The 26,340-nt window shown below is 52.7% G+C and overlaps 1 protein-coding gene across 4 annotated transcripts in view; it reads left to right on the top strand.

Annotated features, from left to right (window-relative positions):
• The window catches only part of Fbln2 (fibulin 2), a 66,468-nt gene that overhangs the window by 23,489 nt on the left and 16,639 nt on the right, over positions 1 to 26,340 (top strand). For 3 of the 4 annotated variants that reach the window (XM_023708331.1, XM_023708328.1, XM_023708330.1), the window contains exons 2-7: positions 796 to 2,127; positions 18,849 to 18,960; positions 19,672 to 19,801; positions 21,940 to 22,120; positions 25,002 to 25,211; positions 25,629 to 25,742. In XM_023708331.1, the coding sequence (XP_023564099.1) occupies positions 810 to 2,127; positions 18,849 to 18,960; positions 19,672 to 19,801; positions 21,940 to 22,120; positions 25,002 to 25,211; positions 25,629 to 25,742 (2,065 nt within the window). In that variant the 5' untranslated portion in view covers positions 796 to 809. The remainder of the gene's footprint in view (positions 1 to 795; positions 2,128 to 18,848; positions 18,961 to 19,671; positions 19,802 to 21,939; positions 22,121 to 25,001; positions 25,212 to 25,628; positions 25,743 to 26,340) is intronic. The other variant, XM_023708327.1, reaches the window with a different exon arrangement.

Below are 26,340 nucleotides of genomic sequence, written 5' to 3'. Positions count from 1 at the left end.
GGCTGCAAGGAAAGCCAACATTTTGGCCCTAGCCTTCCAAGGTCAATTAAGACTCAGGACATATGAGAACTTGTACTGTAATGTCACATAACTCAGTAGTGTCCCAAATTTTCTGATCAAGGAGATTATGGGTCCAAAGAGGAAAGTGATCGATGATGTAGAGTGTGCCTAGGAGAGTCACATGGAGAGAAAACATTCTCTCAGGCTTTCACAGAGAGCACATTGGCGAAGCAATGGTCGTGACTCATCCAAATGGCTGACACTGACAAAGGATCTACAATCTGAGGTACAGGATCTCAGGATAAATCCTGAGGGGATTTCACTGACCTTATCAAACCCAAAAGCTACAACTCTTGTTGCATAGGTCTTGCTTTAGCTCAGTGGTCTAAGCACCTGCCTGGCAAGCATGGGTACCTCAGTTCAGTCCCCAGTGGTACTGCATGCTGTGCCGGCCCTGGAATCCACAGGCGTTGTGGTGCATGCCTGTAATCCCAGCACTGAGGAGGCTGAGATGGGAGGATCAGCACGAGTTGGAACTGCACTGTAGTGAGACCCTGAAATAAACAAACAAATAAATAAAACTAAAACACCCAGCGAGTCTGTGTGGGTCTGTTGACCAAGAGGCCCAGGGGGCCTTGGGAGCGCAGAAGTGGGAGACCACATCAGGACCCTTCAGCATCTGCTGTTGTGGCTGTCTTTGGTGTGTTCACCTCATGGTACAGGTCATGTGTGTGCCAGGGTGTGCCTGGGCCTGGGCGCATGCCCTGTGTTGATGGGCTTCCTTTCCATCCCCAGGGGCTGGCAGGACCATGGCGCTGCTCCCGAACCCTGCAGGACTCTGGCTGGCGGTGGCTCTGGCCGTGGCGATAGGCCTGAGCCCGGGCATGGCAGGGCCGTGGCAGGACTGCACGGGTGCCCAGTGCCCACTGCTGGAGAACTGCATCGAGGAGGCACTGGAGCCAGGCGCATGCTGCTCCACCTGCGTGCGGCACGGCTGCACCTGCGAGGGCTACCAGTACTATGACTGTGTGCAGGGTGGCTTTGTGGATGGCCAGGTGCCTGCTGGGCAGTCCTACTTCGTGGATTTCGGCAGCACCGAGTGCTCCTGCCCGCCAAGCGGTGGCAAGATCAGCTGCCAGTTCATGCTGTGCCCTGAGCTGCCGCCCAACTGCATCGAGGCTGTGGTGGCGGCTGATAGCTGCCCCCAGTGTGGTCAGGTGGGCTGTGTCCACTCTGGCCGGAAGTACCCTGCCGGCCACACTGTCCACCTGTCTGCCTGCCGGGCATGCCACTGCCCTGACGCTGGTGGGGAACTCATCTGCTATCAGCTTCCTGGCTGCCATGGGAACTTCTCGGACACTGACGAAGGGGACTCTGAGCGACACTATGAAGACCCCTACAGCTATGACCAGGAGGTGGCTGAGGGGGAGGCTGTGTCGGCACTGGTGGCTGAGGCCCAGGCAGGGGCAGGGGTTCCCCCAGCTGCCCTGGGAGGTGGCATCCAGCTGCTGTCTACCATGCAGGCGACTCCCTGGCCAGCAGCCCTACCCCGGCCGACAGCAGCTGCTGCCTTGGGTCCCCCTGCTCCTGTGCAAGCCAAAGCCAGGAGAGTGACAGAGGACACTGAAGAGGTGGAGGAAGAGGAGGAGGAGGAGGAGGAAGAAGAGGAGGAAGAAGAGGGGGAAGAGGAAAGGGAGGGGACGGAGGGAGGAGAGGCAGTAGTCACTGAACAGCCAGCAGCAGGTGACCCCCAAGTGCCGCCCACCATGGCTCCAGCCAGGCCCAGCCTTGCTGTCCAGGAGAAGGGGGAAGAAGCCAAGGCAAGGCCTGAGGAGAACCTCATCCCGGATGCACAGGCCACCCCTCGCAGTGCTGGGCAGGAAGGCCCCCAGCCCCTGCCTGGGTCAGGCCCAGCCCATGGCATCCCCTCCTGGGCTACACTGAGCCCTCCCAAGGGTCCTGTCAAACCCACCACCGACCCGATCCCTGCCATGCCACTGCACAAGGAGGCCCAGGTCCTGCCCACGCTAGTTGTGCCCAACCCCCAGCCAGTTGCACCCCGTTCCCAGGCAGAGGAGGATGCAGATCCCAACTCTGTCCATTCTGTCCCCAGGAGCAACCCTGAAGGTAAGAAGATTCTTCCCTGCTTCCTCTAGTGGTGCTGGTCACTGCCCAGGCCTGAAACATCTGGCTCCGGTGGGTGGAGGGTGGGTGAGATGAGGGCCCAGTCCTGAGATACTGAGTCCCTGGCAGGTGTCCCTCATCAAGCAGGGGTCGCATGTGGCTGGCTGGTCCAGTGAGTGTCTCAACAGGACACGTCAGGCCGTGTAGACACTGGCTCTCCTCCTCCTGCCTGGCCTGATCTGCACAGCTTCTGTCTCGGTCATTCTTCCTCACCTGGGTTCTCTGTTGCCACGCTGTTCCCAGATAGTGCCTCCCCTGGGAGGTCCACTTGGACCTCTGGGTCCCCCCACTCCCACCAGCTGTTTTCTTCTTCCCTCCTCTCAGGGAGCTCTGGGAGGTTGTTGTTTCCAGAGGTCTGTCTCTTGTCACGTGTTCTACGACCTTGCTTGGATGTCAACAGGTCAGAAGTGAGCAAGCCGGTGGCTGAAGGAGGCAAGGGTGGCCTGGGACAGTGTGGATCCCCAGGCTGCGCAGTGCAGGAAGAGAGGGGAAGCAGGGGCTCTGGGATTTCTCCAGTGTCCCAGTACTGTGTCCCACTGCCCCTGCTGCGTTGCCTCAGCTGCTCTCTAAGCCAGCTTGGACACTGATGAGCATAGTTTATGCACAGCCTATGCTAGGCTTTGCGGCAAAAGGGAGGCGATCCCAGAGCCCTTGCCTGGCGCTGGGCTGTAGCTCCCCTTTCCCTTGTTCTGAGGGCCAGCTGCTCCCCAGCTCCAGCCCATAGCCTGCTAAGCGTGCAGGGGGCTCTGATGAGGTGCGTATGTGCCTAGCCTCTGCCTTTGCATTGCTGTCTCCTGCTGCCAGGAGCCTCTGGGGCATTGGGCTTGTGATCTGGGGAACCACTTTGCTGTCAGGGATCAGGTTCACTTTTTTCTCTCCCCAGATCAGGCACTTTTAAGGATGGGGACATGGGCGTGGTCTGTGATGAAGAACCCTGGGGCTGTGTCAGAGAGGAGCCTGGGCCCAGGTGCAGCTCTACATGTACAGGGAATAGAACACATGGTGGTGGTGGGGGATGGGACCCAGGAACTAGAGCCTGGCTGATGAATGTCCTTCATTCACCCCACTGTCTTCTTTCTGACCACCCAGCATTTGCCTGTCACCCTCCACCATATATGTGCTCTGGCTCCATGACCTGCAGGTGACTGGTAGCCTTGTGCCTCAGTTTCTCTGTTAGGTGCAGAGAAGCCTGTTCTGAGGGTTAAACAAGCTCGTTCATACCCAGTGCTTGGCATGGAGCTGGGTAATTAGAAGCGTGAGCGATCGCTGTCCGCCATCTGGTCTCCAGAGGCCTTTGGGGAGCACCCTTTCTGTGCTTCCCCTGCCCTGCAGTCTTGATGGGGTGGAGGGTAATGAGCAGATAAACAGCCAAGGATGAGAAGCATGTGAGGGTGGGTGACAGGCAGTGCTGTATGCAGGGATCCAGCTGCTTGATGGAGCATCTGGATAGAGAAGTGGGATTTGGACCTGGCTGCTGTTGTAGGGGAGAGCTGGGGGCAGGCAGGTCCCCAGTTACGATGGGGCCCTGGATGGAGAAACTGGGTTGGTGGTAGGGCAAACCCTGCAGGAGGCTGTGATAGGGCCGGAAATGACCCCCTAGCTGTGTTGCCATGGCAGCCTGGGGCCAAGGGAAGGAGGTTTCCAGCCTTTGCCCAAGGCCCTGACTTGGGTTGGGGGTCCTATGTGGGAGCAGAACTGTGCCAGGGATCTGAGCCCCTCTTCAGGCCAACCTCGCCTCTGAGTGCCTCCAGATGTGGCCCTAATGCAAGCCACATGCTGGCTCCCTGGGCGGGGACAGGGAGCCTGGCGTCTATTGTCACAGGGGGGCTTGAGGAGCATAGCTTTTCCTTTTGAGGTGGCAGCTCCCACCCCTGCCATAGGGAGACCTCTTGAGTAGGTGGCCCTCAGGAAGTACTGGGGGCATCCCCCAGCCTGGACCAGGCCCCCACAACCTCTGTGTGGCAGGAAAGTAGGGCAGCATGGGACCCTTTCCTTGAGGGTGCCAGTTTCCAGATTCCCCAAGGCAGGGGTCTTTGACTGCTGGGATGCCCTGGATAGCTGAGAAACTCAGTTGCAGACACCATGTAGCACTGTAACGTGTGCTGGGCACCGTCCTGAGAACTGTGGTGATTAAGTCCTTCTACCCCAGAACAACCCTGATTGGTTTCCTGGAGTGGAAAGTGAGCTTCATAGAGCTCAGGCCACTTGCCTGTGGGTACATGGCAGCAAAGTGGTGGCACCAGGTTCCTTTGGCACCTTTGCGTGCTTTGCCCTGTCATTTCTCAGTGCCCAGGCTGCATTTGTGCTGAGCAGCTGCAGATAGAACCTGCCCTGTGGAGCTTGGGGTCTGGCAGGTGAGATCAGTCAGACAGGTGTGGAGTGCCCAGCTGTGACCCTGCTGGGGAGTGAGGCAGGGTGCATGTACTGTGCCTGCTGGTGGGATGGAGGATGGGAACAGATTCCACGCAGATGGTCCGCCATTTTCTATGGGACTTGGGCAGGCTTGGGAACCTGTGCGAGGATCCTGGAGGAAGTGGGATCTGGACCTCCAGAGCCCCTGGCAGGGCCCAGGGCGTGTTCCAGGACCTGCTTCTCAGTGGCAGTTACTGGGGCCTTAGATATCAACCCCTGATCCCTGTTGCCTTGGGAGATGCTGAGCATTCGGCGCTGCAGCTGTGCTAAGAACAATTAGGGAGGCCATGCCAAGGATACCCAGGGGAGGGGGAATTCGAGGTGGCACCACAAGCTTGGGGATAGTCACAGATGTTCACTGAGTGCTTCAGTGGTTGCCGGTCACTCTGTGTTACCATAACCACTTGTACTGTGACAGTAGAGCATTCCTACTGTGACTGAGGCAGGTCCTCAGAAGGAAACGCTGGCCCCAATATGTCACTGGGAACGTGGCAGCCATGCTGGTGGAGATGCAGCCTATTAGATATCCTGGGGGCCTGGGAATGAGGCAGGGAAAGGGCTCACTATCTGCCAAACTCTGAAAATACCATAGAAAAGCCTCTGGCCTGGAAGCCATTTGTCCCCTCCATACAGTGGGCTTCCTTTGTGGCTTCTCTGGATCACCACTGAGCAGATCTGCAGCACGGTTGTCCTGAGCAAATGACTGGGACCCAGCTGCCAGCCAAGTGGGCTGGTGCTGACACTAAGGTGAGCACAGACTGAGGCTTCCAAATCCATAAGCCCAAGCAGTGCTTCTTTAAATTGATTTTTTTTCGGATGTTTTGTTCCAGTGATGAGAAGCTGACACCCACAGAACCCCTGCCCGTGCTCACTGTGGTGGTGCATGCCTGTAGCCCCAGAACTCTGGACGCTGAGGCAGGATAATCACTGAGAGTTCAAGACTGGCTTAGGCTACATAGTAAGTTCAAGGCCACCTGCACCACATAGAGAGACACTGTCCCAAAAAGTGAAAAGGAGGGATACCTTTCTTAAGGGCAGAAACATGAGCCCTACCCACAGCCCAGGGTTCTGAGCTGGGCCCACACAGATCTTCTGGGACCTTAACGTTATATTTCTGGTCTGGTTCCTGGTGCCCAGGGTGGATGCTGGTCTGTTTTCTGGCTCACTGTGTCACCACTGGGCCCATTGCTTGATTGGCCTGGGCCTGGACAACTGCTTCCACAAGAGGACTTGCACCAGCTGTCTTCTCTGTTTGAAGAAGCCCACATCTTGCACTGTGTATTGGGCCTGCCACACAGCAGGGCTCTGCTCACAGCTAGTGCTCGGGGGCACTGCTGAGGCTGGGCCATGTTTGATATTCTTGGCCTCTGTGCCCAAGGCCTTGCAGAATCTGGGAGGCCTTAAGCTCTGAGCTGTGGCCTCTTTGTTGTTAGCACATCTGCTTGTCAGCATTGCCTAGGCTGGGCCAGGCTTGGTGGACTCTGGCTTCTGTGTGCTGCAGCACTCAGAGTTATCAGGGAGGTTTCCCTGTGGCTGAGGTCAGCACGACATGGGCCAGCTCCTTTCTGGGACCTTCATCCCACGGCCATGCTGGAAAAGGTGGCTTGGGCCAAATCATAGCCTGGCTCTCAAGAGAGTGAATTCCCGCCTTTGCCTCCCCAGCTGCGTGACCTCAGGCATGTGACGCACCCTCTCTTAGCCTCAGTTTCGACCTCCTAAGATGTTGGTGGTAATCTCAGGATTACTGGGAGGATGGGGAAGATCTGAGCTGGCCCAGAGCAGCACCCAGGTCCACAAGTCCCCTTCCTTTCCCTGTCAGGGAGTCACTGGGTTCAGGCTCTGGTGGGGGGTTGGGTTTGTGTTTGTGTTCAAGTGAACAAATGTGTGACTTTTCTGTGGGTCAGAAGCTGTTGAAAGAGCCAAGGGCCAGGCCTGCTGGGGCTGGGTGGGAGGTGCTCAGTGCGCGCTTCCTGCCCCGCCCAGGGTCTGTCAAGCAGCTGCGTCTCCAGTTCTCCACTGCTCCTTTCTCCCTCCAGCCTCTGCCAGCCAAGTCAGCAAAGGCCCAGTGGACACCCTGTGGACCAGGCAGGGGTGCCTACTCCACTGTCTGCATGCCAGTGGCTTTCTGTGTTACCACATAGGGCCAGCGTGGGGTACCAGGTGTTTGTTCACGCCTGTCTTGGCATCTGTCCACGAAGCCTCATGATGCTCCTTGTGACACTTCCACAAGGGGGTGGGAGGCACCATTGTGCCCAATCAGGGAACTGAGGCCCAGGGGGGTCACTGGCCTGTGACAGGCAGGGCAAGCATGCAGGCACAGGCTCAGGGGACTGGGAGAGTTGGGGCAGTGGAGAGGCTCACTGGAGGGAGGGGCCATGGGGCTGATGGGTGCCAGGGACAGGCGCCTTGAGCCCTGGAGCAGCAGCTGCCGAGCCTGAGGGCTCTGGATGCCTGGTGTGGCCCATAACTTTGGATTTTCCAAAAGAAGCCTGAGATCTGGAACTGTACACAAAAGCTCCTAATTTGTGCATATTAGCAATTAATTCAGGTATTTTAAGGCACCAGCAAAGCGTGCAATGGGTACAGACTTGCTGGTATCACTTGGACTCACAGAGCACACATCCCCCATCCTCCTGCCCTGATTATTCCACTAGGTGACTAGGATCCCACAGAGGGCCAGGGCTGGTGAGGAGCCAGGAGACTCAGGAGTCCTGAGCTCCAGTCAGTGTTCCCAGCCCAAACCTGGCGAGAGCTGAGGCTGTGCTGTGACAGTAGGTAGAGGGAGCCTTCCTGGGCAGTGAAGAGCATGCTGAGCAGGAAGAGGTTGCTCTGGGCTCCATAGGGGAGGGTGGCTAGTGCAGCTGGCAAGAGAACAGGGACCTGCTATTGTGCTACCTCCCAGGCATTGGTGTGACCACGCTTCCTGAAAGGGGCAGCCCAGGCTCCTGTGCATGGGCTACTCACACCAGCATGGTGGCATGACCAGGCCTCACAGTTCCTTGTGCATCACCACATGGTCCCTGGAGTGGGGATGCAGGCACAGAGAAGCCATGGGCCTTGCCTGAGACGACTCAGCCATTGGGGACATGGTAGGGCTCTGAGTGGGCTCCTGGCATGCTAGACCAGCTCGTGTCCATCTTCAGGGGATATGGGTTGCAGAGCTCACTACCATGGCCTCTCCTGGCAGCTCTGGCCAATGTGACTGTTTCCCAGAGCCTCTTGTCTTACAGCCTGTAGGGAACGGATTTATTTTAGGGGGAGGCAGAGGGAGTCAGGTAGGTCAGTGCCTGGTCAAGGTGTAGGGCACACAGGTCTGGATGCAGCCACAAGGATGCATGGAAAGTGCTGTGGCAGCGCTGGGAGTTTGGTTTAGGAAGAGCCCCCCTCTGGCCCATGGCTCACCTTTGGGAACCTTGTACCTCCAGACTCCCTGTCTGCAGACCACTGTCAGGGCAGCAGAGCCACACCCAGCAGCTGCGCCCAGGGCACCTGCTACCTCTGCTGTGGCGTTTCTGAGATACCATCTCCCGGGGTTGTGCCAGAAGTCAGTGCAGGTGGCGCTGCTACTACCTGCTCCCTGTCCACCTCTAGGAAAAAGCAATAGGTCCAGTTGTTTCCTAATGAGATGCAGCTATTTTTATCTTTTTAAAAAGTCACTACTTGTCATCACATGTTAAAAAAACACATAGTGATCTGGAGGCATAGCTTCAGAACAGAGCTCTTGCCAACATGGGAGAGGCCCTGGATGTTGATCTCCAGCACCACACACACCAAAAACGGGGTCTATATCCCTCTTACAATTATATCTTAGTTAAATATCTCTTATTAAACTGTGTGCACAATGACCTGGGAACTGCATTAAACTGGAAAAGATACATGACACAGAGAATTACGACGAGATTCATCCATAAATAATACTTACGGAACACTATATGGACAGACAGTTCTATCCAACTTAAGTTTGCACAGAAATAGTGTCATGGTTTGGGTTTTTTTTTCAAGAGAAACTATAATACAGGACACATTTTACAATAGTATTTTGTAATGAATCACTCAAGAATCATATATAAGAAATGCAGGAAATCTGTCCACACACATAAACACTAAAGACTCCAGCTGAGAACCTAGGTCCTAATATCCTGCAGGAGTCTAGCTGAAAACCTAGAGCTCATAACAATGCTTCCCACCAGTCCAACTGGAGGCCTAGAGCCCAAAGCAAAGTCTCATGTAGACCCGCTTCATGGATCTGTGCTGGAAAGGCCAAAAGGTCAGTGGTGGAAGCTAGAAAGTCTATGCTAGCTGGATGAATGATCTACGCTAGCAGGCTGAGGGATCTGAACTGGAGCTAGGTAGCAGTGCTCAAGGTAAGCACCAGGGCTCCCCCAGAAGTACCACGGCCATCCTCAGCAACAGCAAGGTCATGAACTCCTCCAGCAATGAGGAAAGCCGAGTTCCCATCAGGAAAGCCAATGCAAGCTTCTCCATGAGGCTGAGCAGTGCAACATCTTCCACTCTGGAGCCAGGAAGCGATGCTCAAGATGAGGACCAGAGCTTCTCCAAAGTTCATTGGAAAGGCCAACTTGACAAGGTCCTCCAGCAGAACAGCCCAAGAGAACTAGCAGCTTCTAATAGCTTCTCCAAACAGCATCCCTAATGGTGTTTTGACAGCTTCTCCAATTCTGCCTCTTATGCTACTGGTAACAATCCTCAGGTGGGCCTCCCACACCCAGCACCATGCTAGGGGTCCTTTTGAATACCAAGCCAAGGATGTTCCCCCATATGTGAGCACAGTGTTCATGTGTGCAAAGCCTACACATGTCTTCCTGGGAACTTCAGATCCACTTCGCAGGACAGCTAGCCCAGGGCACTGGGAAGTTGGCCCCATGATTCATTTTTAGCATTAAGTGGTTTTTCACGGTGCTCAAGTCCTGGCCATGTAGAGGAGTGACATGTAGGGGAAGGCAAGGTGCAGCACTGACCTGCTTCCTCTACCTGCCACATATAGTTGAATGGGGACTCTCGTGGGTCAGACTTTACACACGCCCCTGCCCATTGGCCCATCGCTGGAATGCAGCAGTGACTGTTATTTCATGGCACGTGTGTGTGTGTGTGTGTGTGTGTGTGTGTGTGCCTGTGAAGACAGCACTTATTAGGTAGATATGTGAGCTTTCTTGTTGAACTTTATACAAGTTAAAATGATTATTTTTACCATGCCACGTTTGTAGCCCATATCGTTCACATTCCTTGGGTGGTTCCTGTTTTCAACCCTCTTCTCTCCTCCCTTTCCCCCTCCATCTCTTGATCCCCTTCCCCTCTTGAGAATCTGTCTCCCTACTTCCTTTATCTTGTTAGCTTGCTCTTTATAATTTGGCTTTCTCCTATGTGATAGATACTTCAGTTCATGAATCTGCGATTTATTTCACTTCACATTATGTCCTCAAAATGCATCCATCCTCCTGCGAGCACTCGTGTGTCTTTATGGCAGAGTAGTGCTCCATGGTGTGTAAGTATGTTTTCTTTATCCATCTACCCGCTGATAGACATACAGACCTTTCCCGAGATTTAGCTATTATGAGTTGTGCTACTATAACTATGGATGCAGACCAACCACTGTAATGTGATGTCTTTAGCTGGCTGGGGAAGATTTCTAGAAGGAGAACACCTGGGCCAAGAGGAATTTCCAGTTTGATTTTTTGAGGCATCTCCATACTCATGTCCGCATTGGCTGTACTAGTATATGTTCCCAGCAACAGTATAGAAGGATTCCTTTTTCTTTCTTTTTTTTTTAAAGGTAGAAATTTCTTCTTTCTTTCTTTCTTTCTTTCTTTCTTTCTTTCTTTCTTTCTTTCTTTCTTTCTTTCTTTCTTTCTTTTTTCTTTTTTTGCAGAACTGGGGATTGAACTCAGCCCCTTGCGCTTGCCAGGCAAGCACTCATTCTACCGAGCTATGTCCTCGGACCAGGTTCCTTTTTCTTGACTTGTGTTTTTTCATAAAAGATTTAAATAAGTTAAAATATAAAGGAAGTTTTGCAACTTTTATACATTAAGTATATAAAATATTTTATGTGTCTGCAGACAGTTTTGCTTCACTCAGGTAAGCCACGAATTTGAGATTTGCATTTTTTTTCCTTTGGTACTAGAGGTCAAACTCAGGACCTTGCACTTGCCAGGGAGGCATTTATGCCGCTGAACTATCTTCCCAGCCCTAAGCCACAAATTTGGACTCCTATACTTCAGTCACTGTTAACTTAGTTGCACCTAACACAATGCATATGCTATGTAAATACTTGTTAAAGTAGAATTTTTATGAAATAGTATTAAGAAAAACACCAGTACAGGTTCAGTACAGATGGCAGGTGTCCTCAAATATTTTCCTATACTGAGATGGTTGAATCCACAGATACAGAGCCAGCAGGTGTAGAGGGTTGTGTAGATGAATATTTAGTGTGCACATGCACGTGCAGGATGCACACCTCTACACTGCGTGTGTACGTGCTGGAAACATCCGAATTTTGATGTTTATCTCTTAGAAAATAAAGACACATTATTGGCACATGCCACTACCGTACGTGCTAACACAGTTATCAGCTCTAATGATATCTAATACTTGGACTGTGTTACTGTTTCTCCACTTGTCCCCGAGCTCTACTGTGTAACTCGTTTCATAAAAGTAAACAGCATCTTTAGTTGATCTAGGGGAAATAAATGTAACCCTCAACCTGGTGTGATCACCAAGTTGTGTTCCCCAGAATTAAAGAATGAATTTTAAGGAACAACAGAGATTAAGAGTAGGAAATTTTGAGAGAAAAAATAGCTCCGGAGAGAAGCAGGAGGGGACGGAAGTGGCTTGCCAGCAAGCCCATGTTGTAAAGGGGAGTTTTATAGAACACAGTCGTGAGGTTGACACAGTGCGGGCTAAAGCTACCACTAACCAGTGAGATTATAAGTAGAGGTGCTTAGGTAATGCTGATCCAGTGGGGAGCAGGTCACTACTAAGTGTGCCTGGAAAGAACAAGGAATGTTTTAGGGAGGGGTGGGCCTGGAGGTTTCGGCCACCCGTGAGGTGATTGTTGTCTACTGAGATGTGATTGAACGTGATCTCAGCCCTGGGTGAAGCACTAGGGCCTGTTTATCTTGAGGCCCGGCCTCCCACTGATGTGCCTCTGCCTACAGTTGTGATGTGTTAGCATCGTTTCTGTTGATTCTCTGGAGGGCTTAGCCCTATCTGACTGCCTAAAATATTTTTATCTAACTTAGCTGTCTATAATACAAGTAGTATCTCATTGAGGGAAATTAGCTATTACTATTTTAGTTTTAATTTTTCCTGGGTTTGTTCCTTTCTGCAAGTTGCTACTGAGGCTAATCTACACACTCTGGAGTGTCCTGTGACCTAGAATCATGTGACTACTCCTTTTAATGTGTGGTCTTAGTAGACCGGCTTGGTGAGTTTATCTTCCCTGTGTAACCCTTAGGTGCTGCCCCCTTCTAATCTAAACCATTCAGAGGCCTCAGGCTGGCCCAGTTGCCTCTTCCCAGGGAGCTGTCATCCCCACCACCCCACCCCCGAAGCTCACTCAGGGTTATCAGTCACCCTTGCCTGTTGGTGATTTTTTCCTGAAGGGTGGGAATGACCACCATGATCTTGGCTTCTTTAGCAGGAGACGACGTACCCGATTCATTAGAGTGCTGTGCAAAGCAGGCACATTGCTGCTGTCACAGTTAAGTTACAATTGCTCTTCCCTGTTTTAGTGTAGGAATAAATCAGTTTATTGATCTCCTTGGGCCCTGACAGACACTTGGGTTGTTTGAGCTTGGGGCCATACTGGGTGCAGTAGCTGAAAGTGATCCTGTGGGTGTCTTGGGAGGCCTGGGCATTCCTGGGCCCCTGCAGTGGACGTGCGCATCATAGCAGGTGTTGGATTAGAATCCATTAGTGGATTCTGTCATACATGTCACTGCTGGTCCCAGCAGTGAGTGTGGTTGCTGGTTGCCACACACCCTGGCCAGTTCTTGGTACTGCCTTGCCTTTCAGATTGGTCTTCCTGGTGATTTTCGCGTGTGTCCCCTTGTTTCATCTGGCATATTGTTACTATTTGCTCATTCTAGGATTAGGTCTCTCTGCCCGGCTGCTGCTGGCCCTTTGGGGTCTCGCATGGCTTACAAATGTCTCATCTTACCCTTGTCTTCCCACTCACTGGGTGCGTTCTGATGATTCTGTCACAAATGCCATTATGTGAGGAACACAGACCGAGACTGTAGCAGACTCCTGTTTGCTCATCTTTCCTGAGAACTGGACTCAGGGCTTTTGTACCGAGCCACATCCATCTCCAGGCCTTTTCTTTGTTCTGTTATATTTTGAGACAGTCTTCAAAGTCACTAAATACCTGGCTGGCCTCACACTTGTGATCCTCCTGCCTCAGCCCTCCAGAGTGCTAGGATTACAGGTGTGCTGCCCCCCACGCCCACTGATCTTTACTTTTATGTTTGTGCATTTTGTTATGTATTAGAAATTTTTGTCTACCCTTATGTCATATTTTCCTGATGTGATTATTATCTAAATGCTTTACTGCTTTTTACCAGGGATTGAATTCAGGCCCTTGCGCTTGCCAGCCAAGCGCTTATTCTACTGAGCTATCTCGCCAGTCCCTAAATGCTTTACTGTTTATTTAACCTTTCATGTTTAGATCCTTTGTCCATCTGGAGTTTGTTTCTGGATATGTGTGGGAGTCACGATTCATTGTTCAGCTGGGCCTCATGTGTGAGAGGCACGTGCTCTCCCAGGGAGCTTCGTGCCCTGCCCACAGCCCAGTCTTATTTTATTTTATCATTATTTCGTTCTTTTGGAGACAGGGTTTTGCTTTGTAGTTCGGGCAGGGTTTGAACTCACTATGTAGTTCAGGCTGGCCTTGAACTTGCAGTGATTCTCTTGCCTAAGCGTCCAAGAGCTGGGATGACAGGTGTGTGCCACCATGCCCTGCTTAGCAGTCCCAATTTTCAAACTGTATACCCTGGCTGCTGTGCCCCAGCCTGGGGCGCACTGTCCCCACCATGTCAGAGTAGTTTGAGATGAGCTTTGACCAAGAAGCTGATGTGTAAAATGTATAGACCTTTCTCTAATAGCCTTCCATTTCTGTGTGGTGGTTTTCCTTTCAGATTTTGGCACATTACAGTTTCCCTCTAGAACTGTTGGGAAACTCACAATCTCCAGGAGGGTGTGCTGGATCTCGGGACCACTTTCAGATAAGGTGGCAGGACAGTGCTCTGTGAGGCTGAGCCCATCCTTTTCCCCTTTCTGCTCACTCTCTGTCTGCCACCCTTCCTAGGCCCATGGGACCTGCAACTTGGGCCTTGCTGTCTGTGCTGGCTGGGGTGACAGTCATGTCACAGAATAAGTCTGTCTTACGTGGATCTCAGACATGCCACCCTGTGTCTCCAGGGCTCAGTTCTTCTAGCCTGGTGGTGGCCAGACCCCAGGCTCAGGGGTTGGGGAAACCTTAGCTGCTCAGCCCCAGCCCCAGTGTCTGGCACCCGGGCCTCGGTGTCTTGATGGGACTTGGTTCTAGGTGGTCTCAGCAAGAAAGGCAGAGTGACAGAGCCCAGGTTCACTGGAGGCGTTCATACAAGAGCTGAGGGGCCGTGCCATGGGTGCAGGCTGGCATCCAGCTGGTGACTGCCAGCCCAAGGGGAGGTGGTCTACAGGTGTGGCCAGCGCATCCTCTGGAACAGGATCTGGTGCTACCAAGTCCGTGAGGGGTCAGCATCCACATGAATGGGCAAGGTGACAGGAGAGTGAGACTGGTGGCCCAGATGGACAGCCAGGCACGGAAGGGCAGAGAGGGCTACCTGTTGCTTCCAAGAGGGCACTCTAGGGCAGAGCCGAGGGCTTGTGTGGGAGCCCTGCCCAGTCACTCCTGATGCTCTTTGGCCATTCTGACCTGTGTCTGGGCTCCTAGAAGACACTGAACCCAGGTCTTTGGCTCCTGTGGCCACTTTGCAGACCTCATAAACAGAGTAGGGCACCTGGGTGGTCAAGGAAGGCCACTGCCTGGGGCCAGCAGGTGTGCCCCCTCCCCCAAGGGACCCTTGTGCTGGCTGAAGCTATTTTCATATTGTTTGCTCAGGGCCCTCAAACATCCTGTTCAAACGGCCAAGTGGAGGGAGGGAGGTGTCCTCATCTCCTGCCCAGTAAAGGTCCTTCCCCAGGTTCTTATTCAGGGCTCTGACCTCAAGCAGAGGGGCCTGACTGGCAGGTCATGACCTCTGGGCAGGGTTGTTTGGGACACCTATTGTCCAGGGATTAAAGGAGTAGAATCCCTGGAATTCCGGAACCTTTTTATAAGGGAACAATTTTACAGGCCTGGGTTCTTGAATGGACAAAACCTGCAGATGATAGAAACAAACGCAGAGTACAAAAGGGGTAAACAGAAACAAGTCAGATTCCTTCTTCTGTGTGGTGGGCGCTGGGCCCCTCTGCAGGACAGAGGCCGTGATGGGGCTTGGGCCTCCTTCCTGAAAGGCTCCCGGCCGCCCACACATTCCTCCCGAGAGATAAGGCTGCGCACTCTGCACCCTCTCCAGCATGGACTGGGTTCATTTAGGTGCACCTAACTCCTTGCAGCATCTTGTGAGCTGGGGTGGCTCTCTCATCTCTGCTGGCAGAGAGGCAGCAAGCCTGGGGCCTCATGTTTGTGCCAGGGCTGCGGTGTCTCCCAGCAGGGTGGGTTCCCAGAGTGGCAAGGGCTGGGCCGCAGGTTTCTTACTACAGTGCAGTGCATTTTTAAAAATTCACAGTATGACATTTACAACGACGAGGCATGGAGCTTTGGGGCAGCAAGCACCTTCTCAGTGTAGTGAAGCCCATCCCCACCAGCCAGCTCCACAGACTGAAGCTGTCCTCATCCAACATGGGCCCCCAGCACCCACCTTGCTGGGCCCCCTGGGTGTGTCTTCTCCAGAGACCTCCTGCTAGGAGAGTCCTGTAGTATTTGTCCCTGTGTGTCTGGCTGCATTCCTAGAGCTGGGTTCGCTTTCTAGGCCCACTTGGCCTTTAGAGGCCAGTGTGTTCCTAGGCATGTTGTCGTCTAGACCATCTCATCTCTTGTATTAAACTTCATGTGGAAGACAGTGCCCAGGATCCCCAGGACTTGCTGCTCCCCCCAGCACTTGCCTGTGTGACTTGGCTGTGTCACCTCTGGGGCATGGTCGCTGGCTCTGGGAGCTTGCCTGCATCAATTCCTTCCCCTGCCCACCGGGACTTGGAGCCTTCCAGGGCAGGGCGGCTCTGAGGGCTTGGGCACCAGGGGACACCAATCTCCTGTACCTGCAGGTGACATCGCTGCCTTAAGAGGATCAAGTCTCCCTCTATGCTTCGGGGCTGGCAGAGTGAGGTCTTCTCCGAGTCCAGCCTCACCCTCTCCCTCTCACATGGAGGTCCATGTGACTGACCTAAGGGAGGGTAAGAGGCTAAGCAAAGGTCCCTAGGCACCTGCTTCTCAAAGGACAATGGTCTTATCATCCTTGGTTGATAAATTCACTCCTGTGCTGGGAGACGGGCTCACGTTTACCTAGCCACTCTTGTTTGCCACATCTCAAATCTTTCAGAGAGTATTTGGCCTTTTTGCAGGTGATGAAGCAGAGGGACAGGTGACTTCCCAATTCTTGCAGCAGTAAGTGGAGTGCCACTGGACCCCAGTGCTCAGAGGTGACAGTGACACGTGTAGAAACTGCCACCTACAGGCGGGCCACGGGGTCGGCAGGTGAAGGTCTGGACTTCTGGTCATTTTCCTGAGGCTGGGCCCTTGCCTTCCTTTTCTCATATGTGGGAGGGGACTCAGTCACATGCACCATGGGCACTGTAATGCCACCACCAGGACTTCTGACACTCCTGTCTGCACTACCCTGTGCTACCCTCAAGGGACCCTGGGGTGACACACCTGATTCCTGGTGCCTGAGACCCTGCCAGGCCTGGTAGGGGGGACATGGAGGGAAAAGGGCATAAGCCAGGGAGGCTGCTCTTGCCCTCTGGGGTGGGGCTGAGTGGTCACCTGCTGGCTGTGTCCCATGGACCCACAGCTGAAGGGTGGCAGCAGTGTGCAGAGCCTCTCATTGCCACATTTTGTCCTCTACTGGCTTTCGAGTGGGATCTGTGGAGCCCTAGGTGGGAAAGGTATTCAAGACCAGGGCATGATGGAGGAGACCCAGTGGTGTGGTGTGTGAGGTTGGGGTGGATGTGAGTTCAGAGACACAGGTTGGGGAACCTTGCTGTGAGAGGATGAAACTCTCAAAAGATCCACCTGGGAGATGGTAGCAGATGGGCAGGGCATGGGAGGACTGGAAGGTTCTCCACAGCGTGGCTCATGCAAAGGCCCTGGGGCCTGAGCAGGATGAAAAGTTTAAGGAGGGAATGGTGAGATGGAGGGACAGAGAGGCCAGAGAAAGGAGACAAGGTGGGGGGCTAGGGGGCCACGCTACATGAGACTTGCCAGCAGTAGGGACCTGTGGGTCATTCCAACACTGTACAGATGGTGACTGGGGACAGCAACAGGAGCAGAGGGCCAGGAGGTGGGGACTGAGCAAGGGTGAGCACCCCATCGCTGGAAGTATTCATGCCAGAGTGCCACAAGCAGAGAGCCAGTGCAGAGTGGTGGCGTGGCTCCCAGCAGCCACAGATGCTCCATACCGAGTCTGGCAGCAGTGGGGGAGGCAGGGGGAGGCCTGGCCTCCAGGCCCCGTGGGCCGCTTGAGGGTGTCTGTGCCACCTTGGATTCTTCCTGTCAGCATTCGCCCTGCCGCTTGGCACCATGGCTTCCAAGCTCTCAGTGACTTGCTCTGCAAACACCAAGGTGGACCCCAATGCCCCTTCAAGGCCACACCCCCAATGGCCTCACTTGCTGCCACCAGGACCCACCACTTAGAGGTCCCACTGTCTCCCAGGATGCCCGTGGCCTCAACACATGGCTTTAGGGCGCAGTTAAGCTCCACACCATCGCACTGGCCCTATTGTGCACCTTCATCATAACTCAGAAACCATGTCACCCACTTCTGTCTCTGAACCCAGTTTGGGTCCCTCCGTCTCCTAACTTTTTTTTTTTTTTAATGCTTAGAACTTTAAAGTGTATTTTTTATACTAGTACAGAAAGACCTGCACATGTGCCCCCCCTGCCGAAGTTTCCTTAAACACTTCTTCATTTTTTGCATGGATGTCACAATCATCTCAACAAGTTTTGTAACAAATTATGCTGGGACTGTGGGTAGAATTGCTTTGAGACTGGAGATTAAGCCTAGGAGAACTGACATCTTTGAGGTACTGAGTTTCTTGTGCAGATGTGTGGTACGTATTTAGAGTAAAGCCTACTCCTTTACCATTAGACCATCAAATATTTTTCTTCACATAAATCAAACATCTTTACTGTTGATTTATTTTTGGTTTATTTTGCAAATAGGATTTTCCTGTTTAATTGCTTCTGAGCTGTAAGAAGACTACTAATTTGAGTATGCTGGCTTTATTTTGGGCCATCATGTTAGGATAACAATTGTTCATTAGCATTAATTTTAATACTTTTTAAATTGTCCCTGCTTTGGGTTGTCGAGGCCTTGCACATGCTCGGCAGGCACTCTGCTACCCGCAATCTGAATTTTAAGATGTTCTCTCCCATCTGATTCCTCCCATTCACTTCCTGCCATTAAATTCCATTGCTGAGTTGGGTGTGTCCATTGCTGCCAATGCTCCTTGCCTCTCTCCCTCTTCTTCTCTTTGTGTCCCTCTCCTCTCTCCCCTCTTTCATTCATTCATTTTTCCTGGGTGTTGAACCCAGGACCATCGCATGGGGCTACATCCACAGCCCCCCCCTTTTATTTAAGTTTTGAGACAAGGTCTTGCTGCACTGTCCACATTAGCCTCAAACTCGTGACCCTTCCTCCTGCCTCATCCTCCTGTATAGCTGACATTATAGGTGTGTTGTGCCTTGGTGTAGTGACGCAGATAGGTTCTTTGAAGCAAAGCCAGGGTCTTGGGAGTGGGAGATGAGAGCTGGAGGATCTTTGGCCCTGTTCCCCAGGAGCAGCTATTCTTGGTCCAATAAGGCTGAGCCCTTGAGTCTTCTTTGGGCCGTGCCCCTCCCTGGCAGCTACTGTTTCAGCCATATGCATAGCGGCAGGGGCGGGGACAGGGTCCAGCTGCCAGTGAGCCTCAGGACCTGGCCTTAGCCCTGGAGTCCTGGGCAGAGGCCTTCTCTGCCCCTCTTGTGCCCACAGGCTCCACCAAGGACCTGATCGAGTCATGTTGTGCGGCCGGGCAGCAGTGGGCCATTGACAACGATGAGTGCACAGAGATGCCGGAGAGTGGCGCTCAGGGCGATGTGTGCAGGTGAGATGCCTACAGGTAGATCTGGGGGGCCCCTCACCCTCCTTTCTCCAGTGGCACCATCTTTTCCAACCTGCTCATTTCTCCAGATAAGGAGGGTGGGATTCCAAGAGGCTGTGTGACTCACCTGGACCTGCATGGTCGAGGCACCTGGGCAGAATCAGACTGCATGTTTGCCAGTGCCCGGCCAGTGCTGTGTTCTTCAGAGAAATTCAAATTCTCACTCACTTTCCTTTGTCTTCTCCCTTCCCACCCACTCAGGGATCCTGAGGAGGAGTAAGAGCATCCACCATTCAGATACCTGGAGTTTGGGCTTCGTGGCCCTAGTATACCCTTGTATCCCTCTTGTGACTGGGAGCTCACCACTTCTTTCACTGAGTAGTCACCTCTAGGATATGCTTGCTTCAGGTGGTGTTGAATCCCATGCCTGTGACTCCTGCATCCCTGGCCTGGCTCTCCCTGTGCCAGTCTGTCCTGGAAGTGGGCAGGGAATTGTGTTTTTTCCCCTCAGCAGTCAGAGACCTACAGCTCTGAGCCCCAAGGGACCCAAGCCACTGAGTCCTAAAGCCATACAACATGATAAGTTGGCACCTCCCTGACAGCCACTCTGGCTCACTGTGCTGGCATCTTGGGCAGCCCACTCTACCTGTCCTCTGACTTGGGACCATTGCAGGGGGATGGAGTGGCTGGGCTGATGCCTACTTACCTTTGCAGGACTGCCCAGAGGCACTGCTGCGTATCCTACCTGAAGGAGAAGAGCTGCGTGGCCGGTGTGCTGGGAGCCAAGGAGGGTGAGGCCTGTGGGACAGAGGACAATGACACCTGCAATGTGTCCCTGTACAAGGCAAGTGGCCATGGCTTCTCCCACCTCAGGGGTCCCAGAATCTGTGCAGAAAATGCCATTAGATGCCAGTTGACCCAGGGTGTGTGGGTGCTATATTGTCCTGCCCTGGTAGTGTCTCCATTGGGATAGCAAGGGCGGAACACTGCCCTGTGTTGTACTAGGAGGTGATCATACTGTAGAGGAAGAGCTAGAGAGAGGAGGCCAAAGTCAGTGAATTGAGTTCAATTCCTAAACATTTGAAAATATGAAAGGAATTCTGACATATGTGACAGCACAGATGAATCTTGAGGATATGATGCTAAGTGCAATAACCAGGCACAAAAGGATAACACTGGATGACTTCCCTTCTCCAGTGGTGGCCTGACCCATGGAGAGAGAAGGGGGGATGTGAGTACCAATGGCTCAGGGATGGGTGAGTTAGTGCTCAACTGGGACTGAGTTTCAGTTTGAGAAGATGGACAAAGATAAGGTCTAGACTCAGACAGTGACAGCTGCACAATGCTGTGTGTGTGCTGCGTGTCTTTGGACGGCATACTTCAAGATGCTGGCACCCAGATAGAAGAGCCTACTTTTAAGAGCAGAAAAAATGCCTCTGCTTACATCTCATTGGCTAGAACTTAGTCATGGGGCCATCTAAGCAAAAGGGAGGCTGGGAAATGTACTCTATTCTGGGGAGGTCAGGTGTCCACTGAAAACCAAGAAGAAGGAAAACAGAGTTGGGGTCAACAGTGACCTATCTTCAACCGCTTGGTCCTGAGATTGGATAATGATGAGCGGTCTCAGGAAGGGGCAGCATTGGGGAGAGGGTTTTTAACTTAGCGTTTTGTCATTTTGCGGTCCATTTTTACTGATGTTAGGAAAGGACCTTGCTGATAAGCAAGCATGGAGTCCCATCTCCTTATGCTTATCCCTAGACTGATTCCCAGATCTTAGCATTAGCTCTTCCCTCTAGAAAATGGGGCTAGAAATCTTTGACTTTTTGGGTGCAGGGAGGATCAGGGGCAATGCCAGGGAGGAGGTGCTGTGTCCCACGTGGGGCTTCAACTGGTGGGAGATTCCACCCTGGGAGAATAAGCCAGGGGCCTCAGCGAGCTACCACTGCATAACGAAGTGCCCATAGTCCCCCAGCTTATGCCAGGCCCAGTGCACCAGTCTGCTCTGCCGACTGGGACCTTGCCCAGCTGGTCTCTGTGGTCTAGTGTATGTGGTGCCATGGGCCATGAGCTGTCTATCTAGCCGTGCAGGCTGTCTGGGGCCCGGTCAGCTAGCAATCTTGTTGGATTCTAAGAGAGGGAATGAAAGTATGTATGTCGGTCAGCTTTCTGGCACTGATAGAACATATAGCATAAGTGACCTATGACCTCCTGCCAGACCCCATTTTTCAAAGGTTCTGTTGCCTTCCAGTAGCCCAAGGTGAGGAGAAAAGCTTCCCAACTCTGCCCTTAGGACACCCAGATCCAGCTGTAGCTGTGTGCAAGCCAGCACACTGCTGCTTATGTCTCACACTTGGCCAAAGCAAGTCCTCAGGCACAGCTACTGTCAGTGTGGGAGCTGAAGGGCCATATTACAAAGCAGAGGACACAAGGAGAAGGGAGCAACTGGGGCTCTGATGACGGTGAATCTACCACTATAGTTGAAATAAATGAAACCTCATTTCTTCTTGGAAGTATGCAGTCTGAGATGAGGTAGATCAGGGACCCAGGTTTCTAGTTTTAGTTTTAATCTTCCTTGGTGTGGAGCTTTGATCTTTGGGGATACTTTGTGGCCCTGATGGCTGTAAAAACTCCAGCTGTCACTACCTGCTTCAAGAAGTATGTGCCTCAAGAAGGTGAAGGGGGAGAACAAAATAGGTATACTTTCAAGGAGAATGAGTCCTAGTTAAAGGCTCTCATGAGAGCCAGGCACGGTGTTCCTTGCCTGTAGTCCTAGCATTCCGAGAGGCAGAGGTAGGAGGATTGCAAATTTGAACCCAGCCTGGGAAATTTAGCAAGTTAGCAAGACCCTTTCTCAAAGTAAAAATGAAAAGGGCTAACGATCTAGCTCAGTTGAAAGCTGAGTTCAATCCCCAGTGCTAAACAAAACAAAATGTACTGCTGAAAACTCACCTCTGAATTTAGCTCCTCTGAATCTCCCTCCAGCAATGTTGTGACTGTTGTGGCCTGGGGCTCCATGTGAGGGCTGAGGGCCAGGCATGTGAGTCCAACCCCAACCTGGGCTACCCTTGCAACCATGTCATGCTTTCCTGCTGTGAGGGCGAGGACCCCCTCATCGTGCCTGAGGTCCGCCGGCCTCCCGAGCCTGAGGCTGCGCCACGCAGAGGTGGGTGTTGTCCTTCCTGGGCTGGAGCTTGGGATGGTTTGGGGAGGAGGAGGGACTGTGAATTTTAGGGGGCATCAAGTCCAGGCTAGATTGCTGCTTTATGTTGGTCACCCTGGGCCTGTTGTTGTCTATAGCTTTAGGTTTGAATTCTGCTCCAGACAGTCTTGTGACCTTGGACTCAATTTGGAGATACAGCTCTCTGTGTATCACCCATTGCACCTACTGACCACCAACTACCGTCCTTATCCCTCCACTGTCCATTTGCTACTCTCCCATCTCTTTTTCCATTTATGGATCATTACTTTTCCTCCCATACACCCACCCATCTACCCACCCATCTGTAGGAGACACTTCCAGGTCCTCGTCTTGGTCCAAGAAGCCAATGTTTGTAATTCCAAAGTTACATTATTGGAATCCCATTAAGTTGATTCCAATCTACCACTTTTAATGCAACCCATGGCAAAAATAAAGACCCTAAATTATATTTTCAATCATCGGGGAGTTGAGGGGATCTAAGTCCAACCATGAAGATGGCTTTCCGGAGTAAAGAGAGCAACCCAGGTCCTCACCCGGTTTTATTCAGTGGAGGAGTGGCTTGAGGAGGATTGACTGAGAATTGTGGGCAGTAGGTGACTACTGTGAACTGAGCTAGGTGGGTGGCCTACATTTACCTCTGTCATATGCAGAGAGGAGATGCAGAGAGAGTAATCTGCTTTATGCTATTGAGATACTTTTGGAGGGTCTGGTGCATACAGCCTTTCAAGCCCCAGGAATTCATAGCCTCTTTCTTGAGGCTCGATCCCAGCTGGTGGCACGGAGAATTAGCTCTTCTGTCCTGTCTTGACCCAGCTCACATTAAAGAGCAGCAGGTATAGGTTACCAGGGAAACACACGCGCCACCTTCAAAGACTTATCACCAGCACCTCAGCTAGACCAATACACATTGCTTAAGGCCAATTGAAGGATAAACAGAAGTCCTAGCCAGCTCTGTACAGAACAATACGAGGAAATAGGGTCAGGCTCCGTCAAAATGGAGACATTCACTCTTCTTTCAAGGAGAGCTGCTCAAGTGGTCCTCCACACCCATCCACCTACTCAATCATCGATTCATCCATCCATTCATTCACTCACCCAGCCCATCCATCCACCCATCCAACCACCCATTCACCCATCCATCCATTCATCTATGTATCAATCCATCTACCTACTTACCCATTCACCTGTCCACCCCATTCACCCACCCATCTGTTCATCCCTTCATCCCTTCATCCACTCACCCACCCAACCATTCACCCCTTCATCCACTCACCCACCCAGCCATCTACCCACTCCCCCATCCATTCACTTACCCAACTCACTCACCTACCCATCCATTCACCCTTCTGTGCACCAGTTTACTTATCCACCCATCCACTTACCCATCCATGACCCATCCATTCACTCATCCACCTGCTCACCCATCCATCTGTCCACTCATCCTTTCATTCCGTTGATCCATCCATTCCCCTATGCCCACCTACCCAGTCACGCACTGGCCCACCCATCTAACCACTCATTCATCTACTCATCCTTCCATTTATTTTATCCATTCGCTTCCATGTCTATCCATTCATCCTTTAGTCCTTTACTCATCCTCTCATCCACCCATCATCTGCCCACTCACCCACTCACCCATTTCCCCACACAGCCTTCCACTCACCTATCTATATCCACCCTTCCTTTCAGGGAACTGCGTGAGTGCTTATGTGAAGACCCAGTTTACAACCCAGCAGAATCTGTTTTTAGGTTTTTCAGGTGGTGTTGGTAAGAAATCCGGCCTCAGGGATCAGAAGGCAGGTAGGTAGGCAGAGAGCAGGTAGTTTGCATGGCAGATGGCAGCAGGGCTAGTGACAACACGCTCCTTCTTCTTGGGAGGTGGAAGGCAGTAGGGCCAGACTGGCTGCTGAATGTGAACTGAACCTGAAATGGGGGGTCTGGCCTGGCCCAGGTGTACTAGTGGCCCTGGGTCCAGATCTGCCTCAGCCCTTGGTGGGCCTCTCAAGCTGGAACTTAATGTAAACACTGTCATCTGAACTATGTTCCTCTCCCATGATTGTGCGCAGCTGTTCCCTCTGGGGTTCTGCTGCTGGTGGCTGCTGGAAGGGCTGAGGTCTCAGGTGGCACAGAACTTGGCAGGGCTGCAGGTCTTGCCCTCAGCCCCAGCCCTGCCTCTCCCTGTGATGTTGCAGAGCCTCCCAAAGCTGCTCAGCCAGCCCTCTCCCCTCTCTGCCCTGTGCTCTTCACAGCACTGGGAGGTGGGTTGATCCCAGAGACCTGGTGCTGCCCAGAGCAGTGTGCCCAAGAAAAGCCTGGGGCAGGGTTCTGATCCCCACCCAGTGGGATCCAGATTTGGTTGGAGGGGGACTCTTCTATGGCTAGGGGACATCTCCCTTATGTCACTGAGGCTGAGGAATCAGTCAGAATCTATTTTAGCATTTTAGTAAGAGCTTCCTTGGGGACCCAGCCAGGTCTTGTTACTGGGAACTCAGGTAATGAAGACTTGGACCCAGCTCTCATGGGTTCATTATTATTGCAAGATTGTTCATTCATTTGCCCATCCATCCATCCATCTATCCATCCATCCATCCGTCGATCAATCTGTACATCCATTACCCATTCATCCATCTGTTCACTCACTCACACATACCTGTATGCTTGCAATCATTCACTCGTCTGTCCGCCCACTGACCTGTCCATCCATCCATCTATCCCTCCCTCCCTCTCTGCAGTACTGCATTCATCTCTCTTTCCTCTGTCCTTACTGTCTGTTGGACCTGCACTGGTATGGGGCTTGTGTGCCCATCCAGCCTGGCTCTCTCCTGAGCTCTAACTCCCACCCCAGTTTCAGAGCCAGAGATGGGAAGCCGGGAGGCCCTGTCATTGGGCACGGAGGCCGAGCTGCCCAACAGCCTGCCAGGTGATGATCAGGACGAGTGCCTGCTGCTGCCGGGCGAGCTGTGCCAGCACCTGTGCATCAACACTGTGGGATCCTACCGCTGTGCCTGCTTCCCAGGCTTCTCGCTGCAGGACGACGGCCACACCTGCCGCCCAGGTGAGGAGTGGGAAGGGCATGGCGCTTCACTGCTGCTTACATTGGGACTGGTGCAAGGCAGCCATGGAGACAACTGAGGCCCGTCAGAGAGGTCCACAGGGAGAGGCTCTGCCTAGACCCACTGTGGCTGTGAGGTGCTGTGGTGTTCAGCCCTGGCATAGAAGGGGTGATTCATTTTCAGCCTGAACATTCTTCCTCCTCTCTCCTTCCTGCCTACCCCGTATTTATCTCCCCAAGAGACTGTGAGATGTTTCTTACCCAGGAAGTGTCTGTCCCTGGGCCTCAGTTTCTTCTCTGATGTGGGAGGGCCTTCAGTGCCCAGTGCAGTGCCTGAGTATGAGACGGGCTGGTGCCCAAGAGTACACCAGGCTTGGCAGGTGCACACTCCACCCTCTGCTCTGTGCTTTGCTCCAACAGACAGGACTGTGCCACAGCCAGAGCCCACACGGGAGTCTGCATCAGGACCTGAGCTAGCCCAGGTGGTCCCCAACACCATCCCGCTGCCCTTGCCACAGCCCAACACCTGCAAAGGTGAGCCATGGGGACAGTGTCCCCAGATGTTGCTCCAGGGCCACTGTGTGTGCCTGGTCTACTGGGTGCTAGCAAATGGTCCTGGCCATGGGATGCTTTTGCTTGGGGGCCAGTGGTTGCCTGTGTGCACTGGGTGAGGAGCAGAGAATGTAGCTGCGGAGAAGAGATGAGGGGATCCTGGGCCTGGGTGTGTGACCCCAAGAAAACCAACTGGCTACTTGTACCTCCATTCCTATACAATTGAGATAGCGCATCCTTGTGTAGTGAGCTGACATGAAGGCCAGGTTGTTATGCTTTCCTCATTGTTCTCCTTTAATTTCATCTTTGTTCCTTCTTTTTTGACATGCTGGGCTGGAACCAGGGCCTCATCCTACCTTCTTGGCAAGTGTTTTAACCCTGAGCTCCAGCATCTATCCATCCATCCTTCTGTCCATCCATCCATCCATCCATCTATCCATCCATCCATCCATCCATCCATCCATCCATCCATCCATCCTTCCTTTCATCCATCCTCTGTCCATCCATCCATCCATCCATCCATCCATCCATCCATCCATCCTTCCTTCCATCCATCCTCTGTCCATCCATCCATCCATCC

The sequence above is a fragment of the Octodon degus genome, unplaced genomic scaffold, assembly GCF_000260255.1.
Source record: "Octodon degus isolate 3935 unplaced genomic scaffold, OctDeg1.0 scaffold00350, whole genome shotgun sequence".
Classification (NCBI taxonomy): domain Eukaryota; kingdom Metazoa; phylum Chordata; class Mammalia; order Rodentia; family Octodontidae; genus Octodon; species Octodon degus.
The sequence above is the reverse complement of the archived record's forward strand: the minus strand, read 5'-3'. Positions and strand labels throughout refer to the sequence as shown.